Source organism: Strix aluco, chromosome 1, assembly GCF_031877795.1.
Source record: "Strix aluco isolate bStrAlu1 chromosome 1, bStrAlu1.hap1, whole genome shotgun sequence".
Lineage (NCBI taxonomy): Eukaryota > Metazoa > Chordata > Aves > Strigiformes > Strigidae > Strix > Strix aluco.
The window spans coordinates 67,688,570-67,711,532 of NC_133931.1; the positions used below are offsets into that span (position 1 = coordinate 67,688,570).

At 38.7% G+C, this 22,963-nt stretch overlaps 1 protein-coding gene across 1 annotated transcript in view; it reads right to left on the minus strand.

Moving 5' to 3' along the window:
• The window catches only part of TMEFF1 (transmembrane protein with EGF like and two follistatin like domains 1), a 125,814-nt gene that overhangs the window by 19,892 nt on the left and 82,959 nt on the right, over positions 1-22,963 (minus strand). Inside the window, exon 5 of the mRNA XM_074823946.1 lies at positions 11,399-11,495. Within this exon, the coding sequence (XP_074680047.1) occupies positions 11,399-11,495 (97 nt within the window). The remainder of the gene's footprint in view (positions 1-11,398; positions 11,496-22,963) is intronic.

Sequence of the window (22,963 nt, forward strand, 5' to 3'; positions counted from 1 at the left end):
GGAAGTATTGGGAGAACCCCAAATGAATCCACTATGAAATACCGAAAATATGTTACACCCTGAAGTCAGAGAGCTACAGAGGTCAGACTTGATACTGAGAAGATGACAGAAAATCCAACCTCCTGAGGGGAACCAACTGCCCCCACCAGCCAGTTTAAGTCCTAAAGCCAGGCAGAAGTCAAAGCCCAAGACTACCAAGCACAGCCCATGGGACTGAACTATCCCACAGACCACACAAGCAGCACATGAAGTACAGCAGAAGATGTAGCAGATAGTGTTAATGAGCTAAAAGTGTGACCTCAAAGGGCATAAATCTTATCAGGGGCTTTTGCAGCAGGAGAACCAGAGTGAGTCACCAGGGACTGTGGGCTTTGTTTTTCTTCACAGCTGAAGACTGAAACTGGACACAGAATTGAAGTCCGGTATTGTAATCTCTTCCCTGACAAGTTCCCTGACAAGTGTGAAGAGAGCAGAGACAACACAGAGAGCTGCTCAGGAAGGGAGGGCAGGAACACTCGAGATCATGAAGGGGGAGCGGTGATATGTGAGAGGAGCACAAGAGGGGTACCCAGGAGGAGAGAGAGTAGACCCTAACTGTAAAATTCTTAATATCCCGCCTTTTAAGCAGTTATTCTCACTTCTGCCTTAGCTCCCACCATCACTGCATCCATGTACAGTGGTCCGAGAGAGCAGTGCCACACACAGCTCCCCGAGCTTGGCTGTGCAGCTACAGACATGACTGGGCTGAATGACTGATGCATGGCAGTCCTGCCATGAGCCTGGACTCCTCCGGCCACCAGCCAGCTATGGGCACTAGCCTGAAAACTTAGCTTCAGGGGTAAAGGGATGCAAAGGTTTTGATCGTATTTCTAAATTCACATACCAGCATAAAAATATTAGGCTATACAATTAGAGATATAATATAATAATATGCAACAGAAGACAATTTTATAAACCAGGAAGCATTGGAAAACTTATATCAGCAAGATTTAGGTTAGGATTTTATTCCATATAAATAAGGTATTTTGAACAGAATTTTTCACCTTCTACTCACTTTAAGGATGCATTAAAACACAATCCTGCATTTGTTGAGACAACATCACAGCTTTGATTCTAGCTTTAAATATTTTTAACACTGATATTTAGGTAACATTTTTTGTCTATTCCTTATAGAAAAAACCAAAAGCAAGATGTATTTTCATCCCTAATTACCGTAGAAATAAAAATTAGGTGTGCTGTAAATATATGCTTTCTGGTGTGAACAGGTAGGTGCACACTGAAATTACAGTGTACCAAAATGGCTGGTTTGCAATTAAAAACCCCCCCAAAAAAGCAAATAGAATAGTACCTCCCACACAACTACTCAGATATAGAAACTTAATTTCTTATGTGAGGAATTAACTATCTAGAACCTCTTAAAGACTGCTATTTTGACCCCTTGGTATATTTTCACAAATGTTAAAGGCTGATCTGAGTTTGGATGTTTGGCACAATCCAAGGAGATGATAGCATGTGATGATGTCTGTCATAAATAAATGCAGAACAAAATCTTGTATTTAAGCTTCTAGTGTGGAAACCTGAGGTTCAAACCCAGTTCTGAGTTGCTTCCACATTGCAAGCAGACCAAGAAGGTGAATATGCGACAACCACAGCTGAGGTGAGCAGCCCGCCTGACTCCTGGGGTCACATGTGAGAAGTCTCCTGGGTAGGCAGCACAGAAGCTTGTGCCTGCTCTGACAGGTATGTTTATTCCTCGGGAGTGACTCCACAAGGGAATCAGGAAGGATCTTGGGAAAGAAAAGCCAGAATCATGTATATTTTCACAAAGAGAAAAGTAATTATTTTGAAAGCTTGAAAAACAAAAATGCCAGAGTATTTTTAAACATCATAGTATCTTTCTCCTAGCTCTCAATTATTTACTCCTGCTATTTGGAGTAACTTCCAGGAACAACTGCCTCAAGTCCAGCAGTGGTGCAAGCATAAATTGTTGCGTGAAACTGATCTTGAGCTGCTGAAAGTGAGGATAAGCACAGCAAAGTCTGCATCAAAAAAAACCCAAAAAACCTACAATGAAAGACTTCTCTGTTTCCCCAGTTGCTTTTTCAAAGTGCCAGTTTTCCCTCAGGCTTTCCAAAGCAATGCCATGTTGGGAAAACCAATCATCTCATCCCAATACAAGTGAAGACTATGGCAAAATCTTAGCCTTACAACTGACACGGGGTGTTTTGCTACCATTGCTTGGAGCTGAGTGAGGACTCCGCAGCTTGAGCCCCACCGCTGCTCTGCTGTTGGCTTTTGTATGTGTTTGACAAACACGATCCTGCTTGGTGCCCCATGAAAATCAAGAAAAAACTACCAGCTGGCACCTTCAGCCTGATGTGTGGCTGCTCAGCACAACCTTCAGAAGAAAAGAGTTAGTCACTTAAGTAAAAGTCACTTAACAGAATTGTGTACCGAGGACATCTTGAAAGTGCTTGATGCTTCCTACCAGGAAGAAGTGAATGAGTGCTTCAAGTTTTTGCTGTAATAGCTTGTTGTAAAAGTCACACTGGAATAAAAGGAGACAGAGCACTACAAGAGTTTTTTTCACAACAGCCTTCCTATTGGTTTTAACCAAAAAGATTGTAACAGGTAGTTAATTCTCCAAGCTGACCTCTTGATGGAGAGGGCTGCTGCTCAATGTCCTCAACAGATCTTTTCTCTCGCTTAGCCCTGGAGTCAACAGGATGTATTCAGGTGTTTTCCTGATGTACTAGTGTATACAGAAAAAATCTTTAATTTTTCCACTCATCATCTGTCAACTCAGAGAGTTGACATCCTAAGAAAAAAGGCACCAGCTTGCTCTGACAACGTGCCTTTAGGAGTTGCATGCATATCGTTCATTAACACCATTAGTTAAAGAGAAAAGCATTTGAATTTCAGGAAAGTACAAAGTGCTATAATTAAACCAAAGAATAATTTTAGGTGGTTTTAATAAATAAGAAATGAGAATGTGCAACTCTTATTAGGGGCTACTAGGCGTAACAAAGAAAACGTGTTTAGTAAAATGATGTGACACGTTTGAAACGAGCTCAGGCTGTAAGAGCGCTTGCTGCTATCAGTAAATTAATTAGATCCCCAGAGATCAGAACACATTTCAATGCTCCTTTTTGTTTTCAGGCTTCAAGGTGTATGTGGTTTTTTTGGAAGTTCTGCGTGCTTAAAAAGCACAGTAGATTCAAAGAAAAGAGAGGAAAAAAAGGAAAGGAAAAGCATTACAGATTTGTGGAGTGGGCTTGGCTACTGAGAGAAGCTGGCATTTCCAACCAACAGATCAGGTTGCTGCATTTGTGCCCATCTGGGATTTGCTCACAAACATTTTTTTGGCCTGGCCCCACAGAGAGTGCTGCTTGCTACCCCTTCCCAGTAGCTGACAACAACAGTAAGCTTTCCCAGGTACTCATCTATTTATTGGCACATCTGCTTACAAATGTAAAATGGAGACACTAGAATAAAACAAAGTGTGTGAAATGCACACAGATGGATAAGGGCATGTTTGATGTAATAAATTTAGGTGAATTGAAATAGCAGGGGTGTTGCAATTGCAGTTAAAAAGATAACCATGTCAAATGAAGGATTACCTTTCACTTGATGTTTCTTCCCTTGTGCACAATTCTTCCCAGATGAAGCCTGAACTAAGAAAATCTGTATTTCAAAGTGATTTCTCTACCTATTCAACTAGAGCTGAATCTTCATTAGTTTTTTTGGCGTCTTTTTTGAAAATCCCTTTATAGCACAAGAAAGGTAGGTTTCAATTCTACAAGGTTCTCTGTGCCCTGCTTGAACACCTCCTCAGTCTTTACTTCTGCTCAGCAATGCAGAACACCCTTTAAATACCATAAGCTTCAGCTTTTTTCCAGCCAGTCCTTCACTCCCTTTTTTAATTTCATGGCATGGCTCTCTCTGACCACTGTAGAAATTTAGTCCTTACCTGCAGTGAGCTTCTAGCAGCATACATGGTGAACTGATGCTCACTCTCACAAGAGCGACTTAACCCGCCCTCCACCCTCGAATAACAGAAACCTCAAAGACTTGGCACACACTGCTGCAAAGATCATTAAAAATATACATTAAAAAACAGGCCTGGATTATTATCCATCTAGGATCTATTTAATTTCTTAATAATATAATGAAAAGACCATTATACTATTCCTTTCATATCAGGATTTCCTGTAGCCCAATTTTACATAATTCAGTAATCCCATGACACAATCATAAAACCCTTGTTTAGGTTGATTTCCTGTATTGTTTGTGTGTTTGATATTTTTCTGCTGGACTAGAAAGCTGTGAATTGCAATTACACAGGATTAAGATACCCTTCCTTATGAATACTTACATACAATATCATACTCTAAAAAGGTAAAAAAAAAAAAAAGTTGGCTACAGTAAATGAGTGGAAAAGTAATCAAAAGAGGCAAGTATAAACTAGCATGTTTATACATACTTCAAACAGACCAAATCTTTCCCTGGAAGACAAATTAGATAGACAAGGCAGAGACTGGGACTTTAAAATCTCCATATTGGTATTTCTAAGTGTTAATACCTACACTTCTGAATTTCTGGTTTGGCCACATGAAAACAGACAATATGAAGATTATAGGCCAGTTGAATCTATATGTTGCTCAGACACATTTTATTTCCAAAGTAAATCTTGTAAAATGTTAATCTCGAAAGGTCTACTTGGGGATCAGTTGTCAATCTTTCTTGAAAATCTACATTATGAGTCAAAACAGATCTTTGACAGCATAGTACACATTAAAAAAAGACTGAATTTGCTCAGAATCCCACTTCCATATTTCATCTGTTAAAAAACAAAATATAGGTAAAACTGAGAACACGACACATCTGAACTTTTATAATGAGGCTATTTTTAAGTTAATTATTTCCTTGTCAAAGATCAAAAAAAAAAGAAGAAAAATTATATTTTAAACTAAAATTAATGAAATTTATTCCAGCCTTTTAGGGACCAAAGGAAAGGAAGGTTATTACTGAGCATAAGATGGAGGAGAAGATGACCAATCGACTCGAGCCTTGACAAGGTGAAGGAACCTTTTGAAGTCTGAAGATGAAGGGAAATCCACAGGGCAGACTGGGGGTGGACTGGCCAGGGAGCAGCTCTGCAGAAAAGGACCTGAGGATCCAGGGGAGCAGCAGGCTGGGGGGCTGCATCACAGGAGGGTTGCCAGCAGAGGAAGGGAAATGACTATTGTCCTCCACTCAGCACTCGTGAGGTCCCACCTGGAACACTCTGTCCAGTTTGGGGACCTCCCAAAACTGTAAACACCAGTAACATCAAATATTTTGAGAATCTGGAGAGGGTCCAGTGGCAAGTCACTGCAATGAACGGCCAGACGGCCAGAGCGTGTGCTGTGTAAAGAATGGCTGGGGGAACTGTGCTTGTTCGGCCTGGAGAAGAGGAGGCTAAGGAGGTGATTGATTGCTGTCACAAACAACCTAAGAGTGGTTAAGAAGACAGAGGGAGGCTCTTCTCAGAGGTGCAGAGCAGAGAGGCAAAAGACAACAGTTGCAAGTCACAGCAAGAGAAATTCTGATTGAACAGAAGGAAATTATTCCTCAAAGTGAGAGCAGCTCAGCCCTTGAACAGATGTCCAGATGTCAAATCTCCCTTCAGGGAGGTGGTCAGAGCTCTCCTGGAGAAGCCCTTGAGCAACCTGAATGAACTATCCCTGGTTGCAGTGCAGGGAGGGAGTTTGGACCAGACGACCCCCTAGACATCGCTTCAAACCTAAATTATTCTACAGTTCACAGTTTCATTCTGGATATTATTTTCCTGAAGTTACAACATAGTTTAAAATGCCTTTTAAAGCAGCATTCCTTCTGACACTTACTAGATGTTGGCATGTTGTTTTATTCAGTATCTAGCACTACTTTGGCATGCAAGAGGAAAGAGACACCACACAAAACAGTGCAAGAGCAGAGGATATAACTCCTCATAAGTAATATTACTTTTTATGTTGGAAAGATACTTCACATTTGAAAAAAAATGTGACATGAAACCCCTATTTTTCAATTATTCAGTATATTTTAAGTCTTAATATTAAAATAGTATAAATATATATTATTTATATTTACTATAAATATGATATAGTCTTTATATTTAATAGATATGAATTAAAATGTTCTCCCTTACTCTGAGCATGAATTTTGGTATGTGTAAGAAGAAAAGTGTGGAAAAAATGACCAGGTAATAGTAAGAAGCCTTAAAAAACATATGGAAATCAGGACCATTTGAAATTTGAAGTCTTATGAAGAAATATATATACTTAAGAGCATAGCTTTCTAATCACAATATCAAAAAACCCAAATCCACAAGTAAGTTTATATTATCAGTTTCTTTGCCAGGTGTCTATTGTAAAAATATTAAAAAAAAAAAAAGAGAAAAGTTATTCAGCTCTCAAAAGACTGTAAATAATAATTTCAGTCTCACTCATATGCAGTAAACTGAGGCATCATGTTGTTTAGAAGGTTTATAAAAATTACATTGATCATTATTTATCTGAGTTTTTAAAAAATTCACTTGGCGTCCTTAACAGCCACAATCATATTAAAAATATTTATATACATTGCTTTCATTGAAGAAAGAGTTGATTTAAGTGCTACATTGATTAAAATGATTTTACAACCACATCTATTTTCATTTGTTTTGCATTCATGCTGTGTTATGTTAAGTGTTTCAATATCATTGGTATACTATCTTCTGACTGTGTACAGGTAGGATGGTCTGTTTCTCTCTATCACACAACAAATCAGTAGAACTTAAATATTCCAGTGATTGCTAAGTAAAAACTGCAGTCTGGATACCCCAGAGTACATCAACAGCAAATTATATGTGTTTGGGTTGGTGCCTTACAGGATTACCCCATCAGCTCTACGTGGCCCCAAGCTTTGTGCTGTCACCTGCATCTCCACTTCTCAACCTGACTGAATTTCCAATTCAAAATTCCAGCAGAAAACATACAATCACCTTCATACTGCCTATGTCTTTAGGCTTCTGGCCAGTTTCCCACTCAAAAGTTTTAATCTACCAACCTCTCGTGTACTTTTTCACTCCCCTTCCACACATTTTGCACCATTACACGTAATATGTTGCCTTTTTAACACAGCGGAGGAAGGTTCTGGCCAGAGAGACATTTTGATGGGCAGGGTAGAAAGGGAGGTACTGACCAATCTGGTTTCAGGCAGCAGCTTTTCCCATGACATATACAACCTATGTTTCAGTTTTGTTACTAAAGGGGAAAAAAAATCACGGCCAATCCATGTGAAACCTGTTGTCTGCATCCTGTTACCACAGACCAACAGAAAACCACTGTATGGACACTATGACATAGTACACGTTTATGCAACTTAAGACTAGTAGATTCACCAGTGATTTTCTGTGCTCTTGTAAAGCCTGCTCATAAACTAACAACTCTTTAAAATACTTATAAGTGGTATGAGAAAAGAAAAAAAAAGGAGAAATATATTTCTGTGATGTTTCCTCAACCTGATTCCATTTTGCATTTATATAAAGAAATAATGTACTGATTTGCATAGAGTTGAACATGAATTTTTTAAGTATGGCATGCCGTTTATGACAACTGTCTCCTCAGACTTTATTTCTTTGTCACAATCAGTCCACTTGAAATCAACATTGAAAATTTTTGCAGAGGCAGTAGAAATTATAAAGTTGTTTACATTTTTGCATTCAATTTACTGGGCATTGTAACCACTTCTGGTTTAGATAGATAATGTTTCTGAGAAATCAAACTAAATGAAGATACGAATCTAAAACTGTGTGCAAAGCCTGATTTCTTCAGACTATGTGTGATCTTGTGTAATAAAAGCATATGTAGCAACTCTGATCAGAGACAGCCATAATGCTTTAATGCCAAGCATGAAAACTAAAAGTTCCTAACTTTTTCAAAGGGGAAATTACAATTTAAGAGCAACAAAAAATTAACATCACTAACTTGTAATATGGAGTGCATCTCAGCTGTGTACAACTGAACCTGTTTAAATTTGCTTTTAAAAACCACCAAGATTTGGTACCTACACAGAGTCACAGAATAATTTAGGCTTGAAGGGATGTGTAGGGGTCATCTAGTCCAAGTCCCTGCTCAAAGCTGGCCCACAGCTGTGTCTGATCAAGTTCAGACCATCTCCATGGATGGAAATGCCACTGCTGCACCAGACACCTTGTTTCAGTGTCCAACCACCCTCATGGCAGAAACATTTTACATTATGTCAGATCACAATTTCCCATGCTCCAACAAGTGCCCATTGCCCCTGTGAAAGGACTTGCTTAGACATCAGCAATCATCCAACCCCAAAAATGAGGAAATGCCAAGTGGTCTTGCTCCTACTTCTTTGTTGCAAGAATCATCCTACGGTTTTCACTGAAACTATCAGGTGTTACAATTTTTTGCATAGGACTCCCATAACTTTCCAGGCCCAAAAGACAAACTGCAGTCCATATGAAATAAAACCGTCTTTAGCAGGATCTTTTCAGTATCGGGGAGAAAATCTGCCTGTTTTGCACTCCAGGCTGTTGTGGCTGGCCTGCTGGCAGGTCCTGAGATTTCTCATTTAATGACAGCTCATTTACCTCAAATCACTCAACACTTTGTAGCATGGATGTCTCCCACCAATTCACTAATCATTTTATCTGTAATTTAGTTTCTCTATTCATAAAACAGGAGTACAGATACCGTGTTGCTTGTCAAGAGCACTTGGAGCAGAAGGAGCTGATGTTGGTAAGGTCTCAGATTGCACGGCTTGGAAAAGAGGATGAAAAAATGCATAATTGTATATTTACTGTAAGTATTAGCATCTCATGAATATGGCTTGAGATTATCTACTGAACATTAGGAGACAGTTCAACTAACTCATTCAGTTACTATCATGAAGCAAAATCTTCTTAAAATGCCTTCTGTAATCATGTGGATCGCTTTATTGTTTTAACATCACAAAGTGCAAGCAAGGGCTTTTCCCGGCCTAAGAAGTCTACTTGAATGGAACTAAATGTATTTTTTGTTTGTGGTTCAGTAGACATCACCCCACTATCCAAAAAAGTTACAGTGGCCCTTCTCATGCCTTAAAAAGGAAAATCAAGACAGAATATTTTTATGAAATTAGGGTGTTTGTGTGATTTGCTAGAACTGGGGGTGATAGTGGCTATAATATGGTGCAAAAATTAATTAAATAACAATATAAACCTAGCAGTGTTTACACAAGTCTGATGAAAGGTACTTATGCTGCCAATAATTTCATATATCATGATATAATTTTATGAAGTTAAAAAACATGTTGAAACGCAACGGGAAAGGGAGTAAAAATAACATGTAAAAAGGATTCTTAAGGGGTGCTCTACTAGAATTTCCCAAACAGATTTAAATCTCATCTTGTTTCTGCCAGGAAAAGAACTGTTTTCATTCTAGGAAAAAAAGAAGCCAACTCCTAACTTCTACTTAAACAAGTCTGTGACTTTCTATGTCACTTGTCAAAATTAACCTTGTGAAGACAATTTATGTTAAGAGAGCCCAATTTTAATCCAAGTCTAAACAGAGTGAATATCACTAAAGCCTACTATAATGGTCAAAAGTACTGGGGAAAAAAAAAAAAAAGTAAATTATTTAGGTTGGAATACTGACAAAATCAAAAAAATTATCTGACAGATTGTGACAAACTCTCATGTGAATATTTTCTAACCTTTGAGTATTTTCTAGATAAAAATTTTGTTTCCATATTTTTTTTTAATGAGGACTAATTAAAGAAAACTTGAGGCAAAAGAACGCCTTCCTCCTGTTGTCAAGAAAAGGGACCAGGGCTCCATTTTATGAGTAGGACTTAGAGAATAAATCTTCCACTCTCCTCAACTTTATCCTAACTTTCTTATAGATACTACATAGCTGCAGGAACGCCAATTTACAAGTATATAATAAATAGGCAAGCTTTTACTGAAGTTGAATGCTTCAGGATTTATTTTCCAAAGCCAAGAGCACATCTCAGTGCATATAACAAACAAATCTATACCCATCTTGCCAGTCATAAATGAAACAGACCAAGGCAATATTACAGAAAATTATTAGTATTATAAAAAACAGCTACAGCTCATTTGTCTCTCCAGAAAAGAGCAAGTCTACTTTGGTGCTATGATATTTTATGAAATGTGAAGTATCATGCTAATATTCATGAGTACTATTACCATTTTGGTTTCCCTTGTATGCTATGATTTAATCTTGAATACACATCTTGAATATTAGTGCTAAGCTGCTTTACTGCCTGAGATGTCTTCATACTGATATCCCATAATAAAATCTTGTGCAATTAAGACATATTTGAACATGAAATGGATTCCAGCTGGAAGACAGGAGAAGCGAGAGCGATGCTTCCCCCAATTAGTGATGCTCTTCCCCTGATTAGCGATGTTCAGGCACTGTTATTCTGAGATGCTGTTCCCTCCCTGTACATAAAACCGTACCATTTGCATATCTCTTGAACACCTTCACATGCTGCCTCTGCAGCTGCAACCCCAGTACCTGCCATCAGCCCAGACCCTAATTAAGCTTCTTCCATACTGGTGGCCATTGCCAGGACAACAGTTGTAGGAAAACAAAGTCCCATCAAGTAGATGGGACTTCTTTTACCTCCCAAAAAACCTTAATGCCTCACGGGAGCTCTTTCCTCCATGATGTCTCTGCCCCTTCTGACATGAAGCCTGGACAGCCAGGGTATACTCTAACCATCAAGCACCTTGAGTAGGGAAATTTGGTGCATGTGCTCTGCATTATGGATTGTCTTTAAAATCTTCTTGTTTCTTCATCATTCATTTTGAGTTCTCACAAATCACTGATATTTTTCATCAGCTTTCCCCTGGGTGCATCTGAGAGATCAAGTGGCACAGTGAGTTTTGAAGAAGCGACTGACTCGTGTCACTAGTTCAAGCTTAATATGTTTAGGTCCAAGCTTTGCACTGATGGAAACTGCCTGTAATTGTTTATGAACAAGCAGAACACAGAGAAAAAAAATCTCAGGGATGAATTGTATTTATTTTGCATTCCTGTTTGGTTTGGGGTTTTTTTTGTTGCCAGGATAAAACAAATCAAGGTCCTTTGTTTGAAAAATATTTGATAAAGATTCTCCAATATACCTCTTTGTTGTTTTCTCCCTTTACCTTGCAACTGCAGATGGTTTGTTCTTTACAGACACATATCAAACATATTATTATTGGACAGCATTAAAGCTTCAATTAGTAAGAACAAACATAGTCAAGCAGATGATCATGTACTTTTTTTTTTTAAAAAAAAACATTTTTTCCCCTTTTGTTCAGTGATATGGTTAAGGAAAACTTACTACTTACCCAACATTTTCTGCATCTTCATCACACTCAGCCCTATATTTGCAAACTCCACATTTTGAGTGTTTTCTCTGAACTTCTGTCCCAGATCCTTCATACTCTAAAAAAAATAAGGTACTGTTAACAGAAAGCATCACTTTCATATTAAGCTCTGATTTTGCTTACCTAAATCTATTTGCCTTCAGGATTATTGTCAACATGAAGTTATCATACACTGAAGCTATTAACCTTACTAGTGCTCCCTTTTTCAAAATCAGGCAATTGGAGGTTGGTAAAACTGTACCAGTGACAAGAAAGCATCTCTGAAAACACTAATGCTTCATTGATTGACTCTTCCTTTATTCTTATTTCAGTGATTTGTATTTATTCTCACCCCACCAAGACACACAACCGACATTGACATGTGTCCCAGGCACATTTACTCTTAATTGGCACTGATAATGTATAAATCCTGTGCCTTTTAATGTCCCTGAATATTAGGTAGTGGGGATTTGAATGTTATTTTCTTTGACAGTCTTTAATTACCGATATCCTTATGCAAGGTTTCTGCTTGCATTTTTTCCCCTTTTTGATTCCTGACAATGGGATTAGACTGTGCTCATATCTCATACATGCTGTGGTATATTTTCCAGCTTATGCTGTTTAGTTGTACAAGACTAAAAAAAAAAGTAATCTTAATGAGAAACTGGTAGAAATGCTATGTACCCTAAAAAGTAAAATTAAAATCTCAAATATTCTTATCCTAAAAACATCTGCACCAATATTGCTGTTGACATGGACATCATAACTCTTCACCAAGTAAAAGAAATATAAATTATACTCTTACTGTTTCACTATCATTAGTCACTCCTATTTTTGATTTTAACAAAGTGAAAAAGGAGAGCTAGATATTTGAAAAGCAGGAAAAGAACCACAGAAATCTGCAGAGGGAGTCAAGAACGATTTAATGTATTGCAGTATCATGGTGGTGTGTGGTTGAATACACAAGGCTGTTGGATGGACAGAGATCAAAGTGATTCCTTTCTTCATAGCAGCTTTATGTGCTGTAGCAACAGCAAATCAAACATCACTAATTAAACAGCTGCATTTACATTCTTTAAATGTAAATAGAAAAAAGAAATCCACAACAGTCCTTCCTAATTTTCCTGGATCTTGGCTGAAGGGAATCTCTCCCTCCTACTTGTGGGGCTGTGCTTACGTGAAGAATAGTGGAGGTGAGCCTCTCAAATTAACTTCTGTCTAAAGCATGCTGTGCATTTTTCAAAGATTAATACATATCAAACTTTATTACAAAGTTCCCACTGCAGAAATTCTATCACCACTCTTATTAAATTGCAGTAGAGGTCATTTGCTTTTATCTTTACAAATGTACATCTTATTTGATTTTTCCTTCTTTCTAGTACCCCATTCCTATGCCTGTGTTTGGCATCCTAAAGTGTCCTTTAGTGTCAGATTTCACCTTTCCATGCCAATAAATGATCCCCTACAGTTTGAATAAGTTAAACAAATGGCACTGCTCATGGCTTTCATTCATGGTATTTCCACTTCTTTTGCTGTTCTTATGACCCTTGACGTCCTTCCCAGCATGTTAACACTCTCCAGAGTTACAGGTACAAGAGCTGGACACACTGCTCCAGATGAGATGTCATCAAAGGCGAATACCATCTAGGATACTCTTCAGTCAGAACGTCCAACAATCATATTAATTTTTGACCATTTTTCTGCACTGACCATTATTATTCACACTCACTTTATTATCCACCTTATTCCCCAATGAGTCCTTTTCAGGGTCATCAGTCTGTAGGAGAGAGGCTGACATGAAGGAAAAATTGCCTAGATCCTGGACTCACTACATATAACTCTGTCCTCAGACATTAAATCCCGCCTGCTTGTGCATACTGTTAGCTCAGTGACCTGTCCCCTGTCATCCAGACCAAACCAGTACTGACTGATTTGCTCCCAGGTCACCAGTGGAAGGGGTCATGAGGCTAAGAACACTCCCTAGAAACACACTCATTTTATAACAATTCCTTAACATTTAATGGTCCATTGATTGGCAATATTTTTGCACATTAGATGTGCACTGTGTGGATGTTGTGCCCTCTGGTTACTTACACTTGTATGAGAGATTGCTTTTAACTGAGAAAGGTTATGGTTTTGAGGTGGTACGCTTACACAAAATATTCTGTTGTACCAACGTCTTTGTTGGAAAAGTAAGTTTAAAAAAAGGTAGATTTCTCAGTAAAGGTTTTCCATGAACCCATGATGACTGGCATAAATATTTTCCCCTCCCTTAATTCTGTCCTCAGTCGATTCTTCCATCTTCTATTCCACTGCTTTGTTTCTGATGGATGCCAGAATAGGAGGCTGTAGCCCCCCAGATCATCACATTTATCTTTTCTCAAAATATTTGTACATTATTTCTCATTGTTCTACTGAAGAAGAGATAAAAAAAAAGTAATAGCCCAGAGAATTCATTACCACCCATTTTTAAAGCTTTCAGGTGCAAACCAGACAGACCTGCTGTTACAAAACACCTGTCCTCAACATTTGGTGCTTAATATCCTTCTGCTAGCATGGAAAATATTTCATCATATCCTATATATACTGTCTGACTTGAGTACAGATACAACGAGAATGCTTTACAGAGCAATTTCACTGCAGTATTAGTATTTCCATTTTTTAATGGAGTAAAAGAAGCAACACATACACACACACGTGCACATGCACACCCTTCCTCATGAGCTTTACTTCTGCCCCCTGTGAATGCCCCTACACATTTTTATTTTCATAAACAGTAGTCCACAACTACTTGTTCATTGTTTCTATACTTCCTTGCTTCCTCTACCTTTTAAAATTAGGTTTGTTTTAGAAAAAGTTGCCTTTTTTTCTTGATCAGAACTTGCTGGACCTTATGCATACAGAATTATTTAACTGTACTGTACTTTTTTGGCATATAATAAATATGTGCAAGTCAAGAACACCTGCACCTCAGGTACCAATAATTTACACCTGTCAGGATGAGGTGTCATACAGATGAATGTGTACTGATGCAACATTTCCAAGTTAGGCAATAGTCATCTATAATTTTTAGAAGCTTCTTTCATTACTAGCTGCATGATGTTTTAGTACTAGAAGCATGAGACACTGCATATAATTTAGACTGAAGTTCTTCAAGAAAATAGAGCTTTTCCCACCAATACAGAATAGATGAATACTGTTTTTCGCCTAAATTGGTAGCAGACATTTTCAGAACCCCACTTGTGTGCTGTTAAAATAAGTTAACCCATTAATATTTGAGAGCATAAGTTTCTCTGGTGCAAATGTCTCCAAATAGGCAATGCATCCCTTGACAGATTGCCCCTCCCTTCTCCTTTCTCCTGCACATTTGATTGTTCCTAAATAGGTTATAGCCATTAATTTTAATATTCCAATCAATCAGATCTTCCCAGCAGGTTTTAGCAATATCAATTAGGTCAAAATATGCTCCCAAATGAGCAATGCAAGCTCCTCTTGTTTATTATGCAGGCTTTTAATGTTGATGTATAGATGATTACTGAATTTCTTCTCCTCACTTTCGTTGGTATCTTGATTAATTCTGTTCTTTGACATCTTAATTCCATGTTGAGTGAAACCTCATTTTCCCTCTCTTTTCAGCTTCCTTTCATGTTTCAGGGCAGCACCTCATTAATGCTCTGTCCTTCAAAATAAATGAGGCACAAGGATGGGATCTGTGACTCCCAGTTGTCTCTCTGAGCTGCAGTGCTCCCTAACACCTCTCCTCAAGTTATTATTCCTCTACAGAAGATGGCCAGCTATATCTTAGGAGCTGCAGGGTAGGAGCCCGCAAATGGACAGTAGCTCTAGAGGCCAGCAGTAAATTGCTTCCCTCAGCAACTCATTTGTGTGTTCCTACAATGGTAATATGGCTGGGTTTCTGCTGAGAGCTTTCAATCAGGCTTGAAGCAAAAGCATCAGTCTGTGTCAAGGTGAAGTCTGGTCTGCCCCAAGGCATGGCCTGGAAAGGGAGCTCTGCTGTATATATGTATTTATCACTGTTCACAGTAAAGCGGGGGGAGCTTGTGGAGAGCTGCAACTCCTCAGTAGCCATGTACAGATGGAATAAAGATTCCCTTGTCTGGGAAAGCCCCTCTGAAAACCAGTTCCTATCTGTTTTGTGAGTACAGTGATTTTTGCTGTATCTCATGGGAGCAATTAATCTCAAAAAGATTTTGGAATAATAGGAGCGGCCACAGCAATTCCCCTTCTGCACCTTAAAGTACAGAAGAACCCCCCTGTGATCAGACTGTGATTCCCTCAGTTACAGCTAGCACTGGAAATCCCTCTCAAAATACCAGTCCACAGCATCACACATTATGGGCTGCAGTTCATGGAACAGTTTAGTGACTTACCCTCTCTTCCACTAATTTTTAGGGCAACTTTAAAGACACACAGTAAAAATGGAGATTGTCCCCATAATTTAAAAGAAAGCTGCAAACTTGCCCTTTTGCCTGTAAGTACATATTTAAAGCAAGTGCAACAACTACTCTTAGCTCTCCCAAATTCTTGGCAAGTGGTGTCTTGAATTATCTTGACCATGCTGCTGGGTCATATTCAAAAGCAGTATTTACCAGTGTGGAAGGTCCTGTTCTCTTATTCAACTTAGAAGCAAAGCCTGACTTGGATCTATACCTGGCTGAAAGACACCTTCCCTGTGCAGTATAGACTAATGCTCCAGTAAAGACACCACCCTTTGAAGTTTGATTTTGCAAGACGGGGCCTTACAGGTTTAACATAGGGATGCCTGGTCTATTTCTGACTGAGGTGTCTGGACGAGGGGACTTCCAAGTTGGATACCCTAATCACAACCCAGCCATGGTGATATGTTTGCCCAGTGGTTAGGATAATGATAGCATGTGCACTTTTAAGCAAAGGACTTGAGGACGTGCACTGTAAGACTCCCTACCACCACTACCCTTGATATGTGTTTGTTAGGTATTTTACAGCCTTGCTGAACCTTTGGTGAAAACACAGCAATTCTTGCAAGTTTTAGTTCAGTGTTAATTTTACCTACAGGGAGTAGGATCTCAACAGAAATAAATAGGGCTATTTGAAGCTAAAGTGATACTCAGTGACAAGCCATGTGGTGGAATCGGCACTTAAATCTTTCTAAGACACACACCGTTATAGAAATATGCTGAAAGACAGGATGTTACCTCCTATCCAGGGTGTTAATCACCATCAAGTTTCTGCAGTCATATTAAAATACATGAAAACAAATCAGTAGCATTATTACAAATTTTTTAAAAAAATATTCGAGGTTCTAAACAGTGTCTGTTTATACCACCCTGACTGTGTGACAATTACTGGATAAGTGTTGTCCCCAGTGAGGGGAAGGAACAGATGGCAGCCTGCTAAAAAGCACATACTGTATATCAATTTATTAATTACTAAATGCAATCTGCTAGACGTTCAGCACAAGATACTTTAGCTATCAAATTTCAGAGGGATTAGAAATTCAAAACAAATTATCTTAATAATAATTAACTTAGCTATATGTATTGCAAGCATGTTATTTCCTTAGCTTAAAAGCCTGAAAGGATTGGGTGCCATCTGTCTAACTACCATTACATCTTTTTTAATATCAAAAGTACATTTTGCTTAGGTACACATATAAATGCTGAACAAAATGAATAAAAAATTAATGTTATGGGCATAGTAGGACAGTTAGAAATCTTACCCTTGTTGGTTGATTACTAGAGCACAGAACCCGCCTCTCCTAGGACACTGATTTGTCTCTGAGAAGCTGGCTTGAAAAGTCATTACCATTTGTTAACTCTTTGATGGTGTACGTAACACAGGCTGATGGTTTTCAACACATCCTTGCAAAGGCCTAACTATATCACAGCTGCCATTTGCTGGCAGTATCAAATAGAGAAAATAAGGATTATCTGGAGCGAGAGGAAAAAAGACCTTGGAGGCACATGGGAAGAATGGCTCAGAAGTACTCGTTTACCACAGACAGTACCTGGGAGCTCAGAAGAAATAAGGTTCTCCTTCAAAAGTTATTGCACTATGTCTGGATGCCAGATGGAATGTACTACCAAAAAAAGCCTTACAAAGGACTACTGCCAGATGAAAGCAAATTATCTTCATCACCAATACCTTTGACCAAAAAAAAGGAACCAGCTTCACCTTCTAAAAGCTTTCCTTTAAGAATCAGTGTTCCCATCTGCAGTGGGCCAAAATTTCTTCTATTAATGTAGGATGTAATTGTAAATCTGAGTGGAATTTAGACCAATGCCCTTTTAGTTGTCTCACTACTAGTTGGGCAATGTTGTGCTAGGATCTTTTTTAGAATATTGACAAGGACAATGGCTTTAACACAAGACTGAGGTCTTTTGAACATGGAGGCTACTTCAGCTAAATGACAGGATTTCACTAGGAGTCCTGAGCGCCAGCTCTTTTTAGAGTGAGAGGGAAAGAAGATCACTATGACTGCTTCTTTTTAGACCTTTGTCCTGATTTAGCTAGGATAGGGTTAAGTTTCCCCAGCAGTGGGGGGAAGCTCTAGCCGGTTTATTCAATACCATGCTGACGTCACCTCCTGGCGCCCAAGCGTGGGAGCGTGGGAGAATCAGTGAGCACGTGTGGTGTGCGATCTCTCTGCTCTCACTGCTGTATCGGTACATATCTTGCTCTGTTCATTGTTATTACTGTTGTTGTTTGTTGTGTCGCTGTTGCACTGTTGCATTAAACCTTTCCTTATCTCAGCCCCGGGGCTTTGTATTTCACTCCCTTTGTAGGGGAGGGGCAGCGGCCGCGTGGTCTCAGACCCTGGCAGGGACTAAACCAACACAACCTTCTTGGCTAGTATCAAGTTGTAAACTTGAGAAAGAAAAAACCTATTTTCACATAGAAAGCACCTTGAAGAAAAAATTGTAAAAGCTCATCCTTAGTCACATTCATACAAACCTACCAAAGTTAAGCTTTCTGAGGCTACTTTATTGGGTCAGCACAGTTCTTTTTACAAGGACAACATTGCAGGTTCGATCAGAAATAAAAATTTTAAATTCTTGTTAGAAAAAACCAAACTGGTTCATGCAAGCTAGCAATCTACCTCCTTTATGTACATGTGACAGCCTGAAGATCATTTTTCGTGCCCTAATCTAGCAGTTGTGGAAGTACATCCAGCAGGTCAAATAGTGTTGCAATTTACAACTGGCAGAGATGAACACGAATCTGAGCCTGTAACTTCTCTTTCACCAGTTCTGCCTCAAACTCTAACCAATCACTGTTTAAACAAAGCGGATCAGGAGCCAGTTTTACAGCTCTATTCTTCAGAACAGGGAAACTGCAGAATGATTCATCTGAGATTACAGAAAGAAGCCTATGTCTTAAGTGCAAATCTAGAGGATCCCACCATCTTCAGCTGTTACCTCAAATAAGCAACTTTTTAGGTCTGAGTCCCCACTCTCTGACATTGCTTTCTGTGGGGGTGAAACATAATGGTAGAGTAATGAGGTTTTTGAAATTTTTCTAATTTCTGAATTAACAATCCATACTCTTCTCAGAAGTGGCTTCAGGATACCAATTGCCACATGTGATCAACAGCTTCGTTTCATAAGTGTAATTTTTATTATGCTAATTGAAGGTTCATACTTCTGAAATGAGCAAAATGAGTAATTTTATTACAAGTCTTTATTAATACTGTGTCATCAGAGCATAAAAAATGGAAATTGCTTATCCAGAATGTCAGAGGGCAACTAGACGATTGTGTCAACCTTAAAAATTACACTTCTTCATCTCATTCAGGCATACGGAAAAGATTCTCCCACTCTTATTTCTTTTCTTAAAATTTAGTATCTTTGTAACAGTAAACATGATCTGGGAGAGAACCTGGATCAGTAATTCCATGGTTTTTAGCGTTTTTGTGGCACATGACAACTTCTAAGGCAACACATCGACGGCTTTTGTACGTTTTTTTTAATCGGTTCTAAATCTTTTTTTTTTTTTTTACATAAAAATGAATGCATTTAACATCCTACAGGTTGGGAGTAGGAGGGAAAATCTGCATCAAGTGAAGTTTCAGAATCATTAATGAGATTGTTCTGAGTCTGGAAAATGAAAAAGAACAGTGTGAACCACTAGCAAAATCTCAGCCGCATGTGAGGCAAGCAGCTAATTTCACCAGTGGAGACTGTCACAGGCAGAAAGGAGATATAGTAACTGAAGAGCACAGCTCAGATGCTTTCCCAGTACTTAAAAGTTAAAAATCTACCAGCAAACAGTACGTCTCCTGCACAGTAATTGCAATGCTTCCTGAACATATACAAGCAGCTGCACTCATCCATTTTGTGTGTGCAAGCATCACTGGTGCATACACAATCACACTAATTGTGTGTTTAAGAAACATAGCAAACACTGATTCTGTGATTAACATCTGGAAATGTAAATCCTAGGAAGAAAACACAAATCTCTAAGCTAGCACGTTTGCTCCCTTGCTGGGTCTCTCTCACTTATCCTTGCATTTTTCCAATTCCATTGCTGCTTCCTTGTACTTACAAGTAGTAGCTGTACCTAACCCACAGGGCACAGAAGCTCCCCATGCAATTTGGTTCCCATTTGTGCACCCTGAGCCAAGAGTATGATATTAAACTATCAGGCCTGGGTGATTATTATATCTCAGCATATCCTGGCTTCCTCCAAAAGAAAATGGGGAAGACTGGGCCAGGAAGGAACTGTGCTCCAGTTAGTCCCATAGCCAGAATAACCAGGAAGGCAGGACTGTGGTGTGCACCAGGGAGCACCTCTACTTTGCAGGTCACCCTCTGCCCAGGTTTCTGCCTTTTCTTGTCTGGATCCCAAACAATGCATCTCCATCCTCAATAGGTTCAGCATTCTTTTAGAAATTTGGTTTTAATTCTAAATTCCCTTAACTTGTAATAAGTCTTCAATGTTTTTAATGTCTCCTTGTAACACTTTTACAGTTACTTGAATAATGGAACAAAAACTATTCCAGATACAAACATATTGTAAGTACAAAAATACCCTTGAGTTTTTGGCCAGACCAGAGTTCAATAACCAAAGCAACAGTGGATTCCATCCTTTGAAGGATTGGTTCTGGACACAGAAAATGATTCAACATGCTGAAGACTAGCCAACTGTTCTGAAGAAGTATTACCCAACTCCCAGTTTAGTGAGGAAGGTGGATGAGGACAGTACTAATTTAATGTGTCACAAAAAGCCTAGATTTATCCAAAAAAAGAAAAAGTGCCAAGCAGGATTTTCAATTTCTAGTTAAAATTTTTTTTCTATCTAAAATTAAGAACTGAATCCAACTGTTTTCATATGGAACAGAAGCAGGAACACTTCAGCTGGCCCAAAGGCACTCAGAAGAAAGCTAAACAAATGAAGGGCTAACATCACAAAGCTGCTGGAAGAGGTAGTGAGTACGTTATCCCTTCTTTATTCAATACACAGACAGTGCAGACATTCACCTGGGGCCAAGGCACCAAGACTCAATTCTTTCTGCCTGAAGTGAACTGTGAACCAAACCTATGTATTCCACCTCCCAAGACAATGCACTAACTACTGCTACAAGGTAGTGTGGAGGGACCACCAAATCTCCTCAACCGATGCCATTATATTTTGCATAAATAATTAAAATTCATTGGCACGCTAAATCCCAACTAACAAAGCCCTTCTATAGCATGCATCCTTCCTCCCACTCCCTTTGTCGCAGACTCAATGAATATTTCAAGTGAGAAAACAACAGCAATGACAAAGACAGACCCATTTTGGACCTCTCTTACCAAGAGATGGTGGACCTGGGTTCAGTCTCCTGCTCCAAATCAAGCAATGAATATATTTGAACATGGACCTTTCACCTCTTCAGTGAGCAGCCTAACCAACAAAACACAGCATATTCCAGCCTACTTTTCTCTAAACTGTTCATAAAATTACCCAAAGAATCCCCACATCTGTCAGTCAGCTCTCAATCCCTTCCAGACCAACACAGTAACATTTACAAGGGACTTTAATGGGGATATTTGTATCCAATTGGGAAGTACTGAAAAAAAAAATCCCAACAGCATTCAAACATTTCTAAAACTGTTCCAAAAATAAAAGTCAGACATGGACTAAATTACTGTCATCTGTCTCCTGCAAGAATTGCACAGAAGTACCAAGGCAAGCAATGCTTGGGCTTGCCGGGAACAGCTGTAGTGGAATAACAGGATGGGTAACGAAGGGGAAAGGAGAAGCAAACAGAGCTGGGGAAAGAATGTGATGCAATCTCAGAAAGAAAAGCTTCAGAAAAAAGTCACCAGTGAAGGCAAGAAGAGGCAGTATTTGAGCAGAAAATTGTTCCTTCAGACACTGCTCCAAAAGGAAACAAAGATGAGAATGGCCGTGTGCTAGCAGCAGCCCAGGAATTTACTGATAGCATCTTATTAAAGGGGAGGGAAATCACAGAATAACAGAATCACAGAATCATCTAGGTTGGAAAGGACCTTGAAGATCATCTAGTCCAACCATTAACCTAACACTGACAGTTTCCAACTACACCATATCCCTCAGCGCTATGTCAACCCTACTCTTAAACACCTCCAGGGATGGGGACTCCACCACCTCCCTGGGCAGCCCATTCCAATGCCTAACAACCCGTTCTGTAAAGAAATACTTCCTAATATCTAGTCTAAATCTTGCCTTGATATAGGAAAAAAGAGGGAGATAGCTCCTGATTTTTGGAAAGTTAACTGTTATGTTTAGCTACACAGTGATGCCATTGATCATTTTCCACAAAAGCACATTTTCATGTAGCTATACAAGATTTCTGATATTTCAAACCTCAGTCCCATCAGTATGAACAGCAACGGTTTTTTAATACAAGCAAAATCTAAAAGCAAAATGGCTTTTCTGTGTCTATATATATATCTGTATCTCACATTTTTCATTCTATGTGTATTCTTGCTAGTAATATCAAAGACAGAATTAAGATAAATCTTATTTTTTTTTAATCCTTGGATGAAGGTTAAGATGTGTTCAAAGATAGGAACACTTCTACTAGTACCAGCTGTGCTGCATCCCCTCTTTGAATATACAGCTTTGAACAGAAACAAGTAAAATATTTGATAAAAACAGATTTCATAATGCAATCATATATTTTAGGCAACGTGTTTGACCAAGGATAAAGTAATAACTAGATGCTGTAGACACTAAGGAAATGAATGCAAGGAAAAAAAAAAGGTAAGAGATTTATTGTGAATAGACATTTTCAGCAGCAAAATACAGGTGAAATAAGGATCTAAATATTACGCTATACTGCTGGCAACAAATGAAAAATGATATAGGCCAACTCTGAAAGAGTAACATTGGTCAAATGCACGCTACAATCTATTCCGGTACAAATACTCTTCTGAGATGGTCAGATAACATTGCAACGTTAAAGCTTATTTTTAAGTTGTCATAACTGTTCCTTAATTCATGTGGTATACAGCAAACACGTACATAAAACTGACACACATATAGTAAAAAAGAAAAACCAAAAACAAATATAACTGGGGT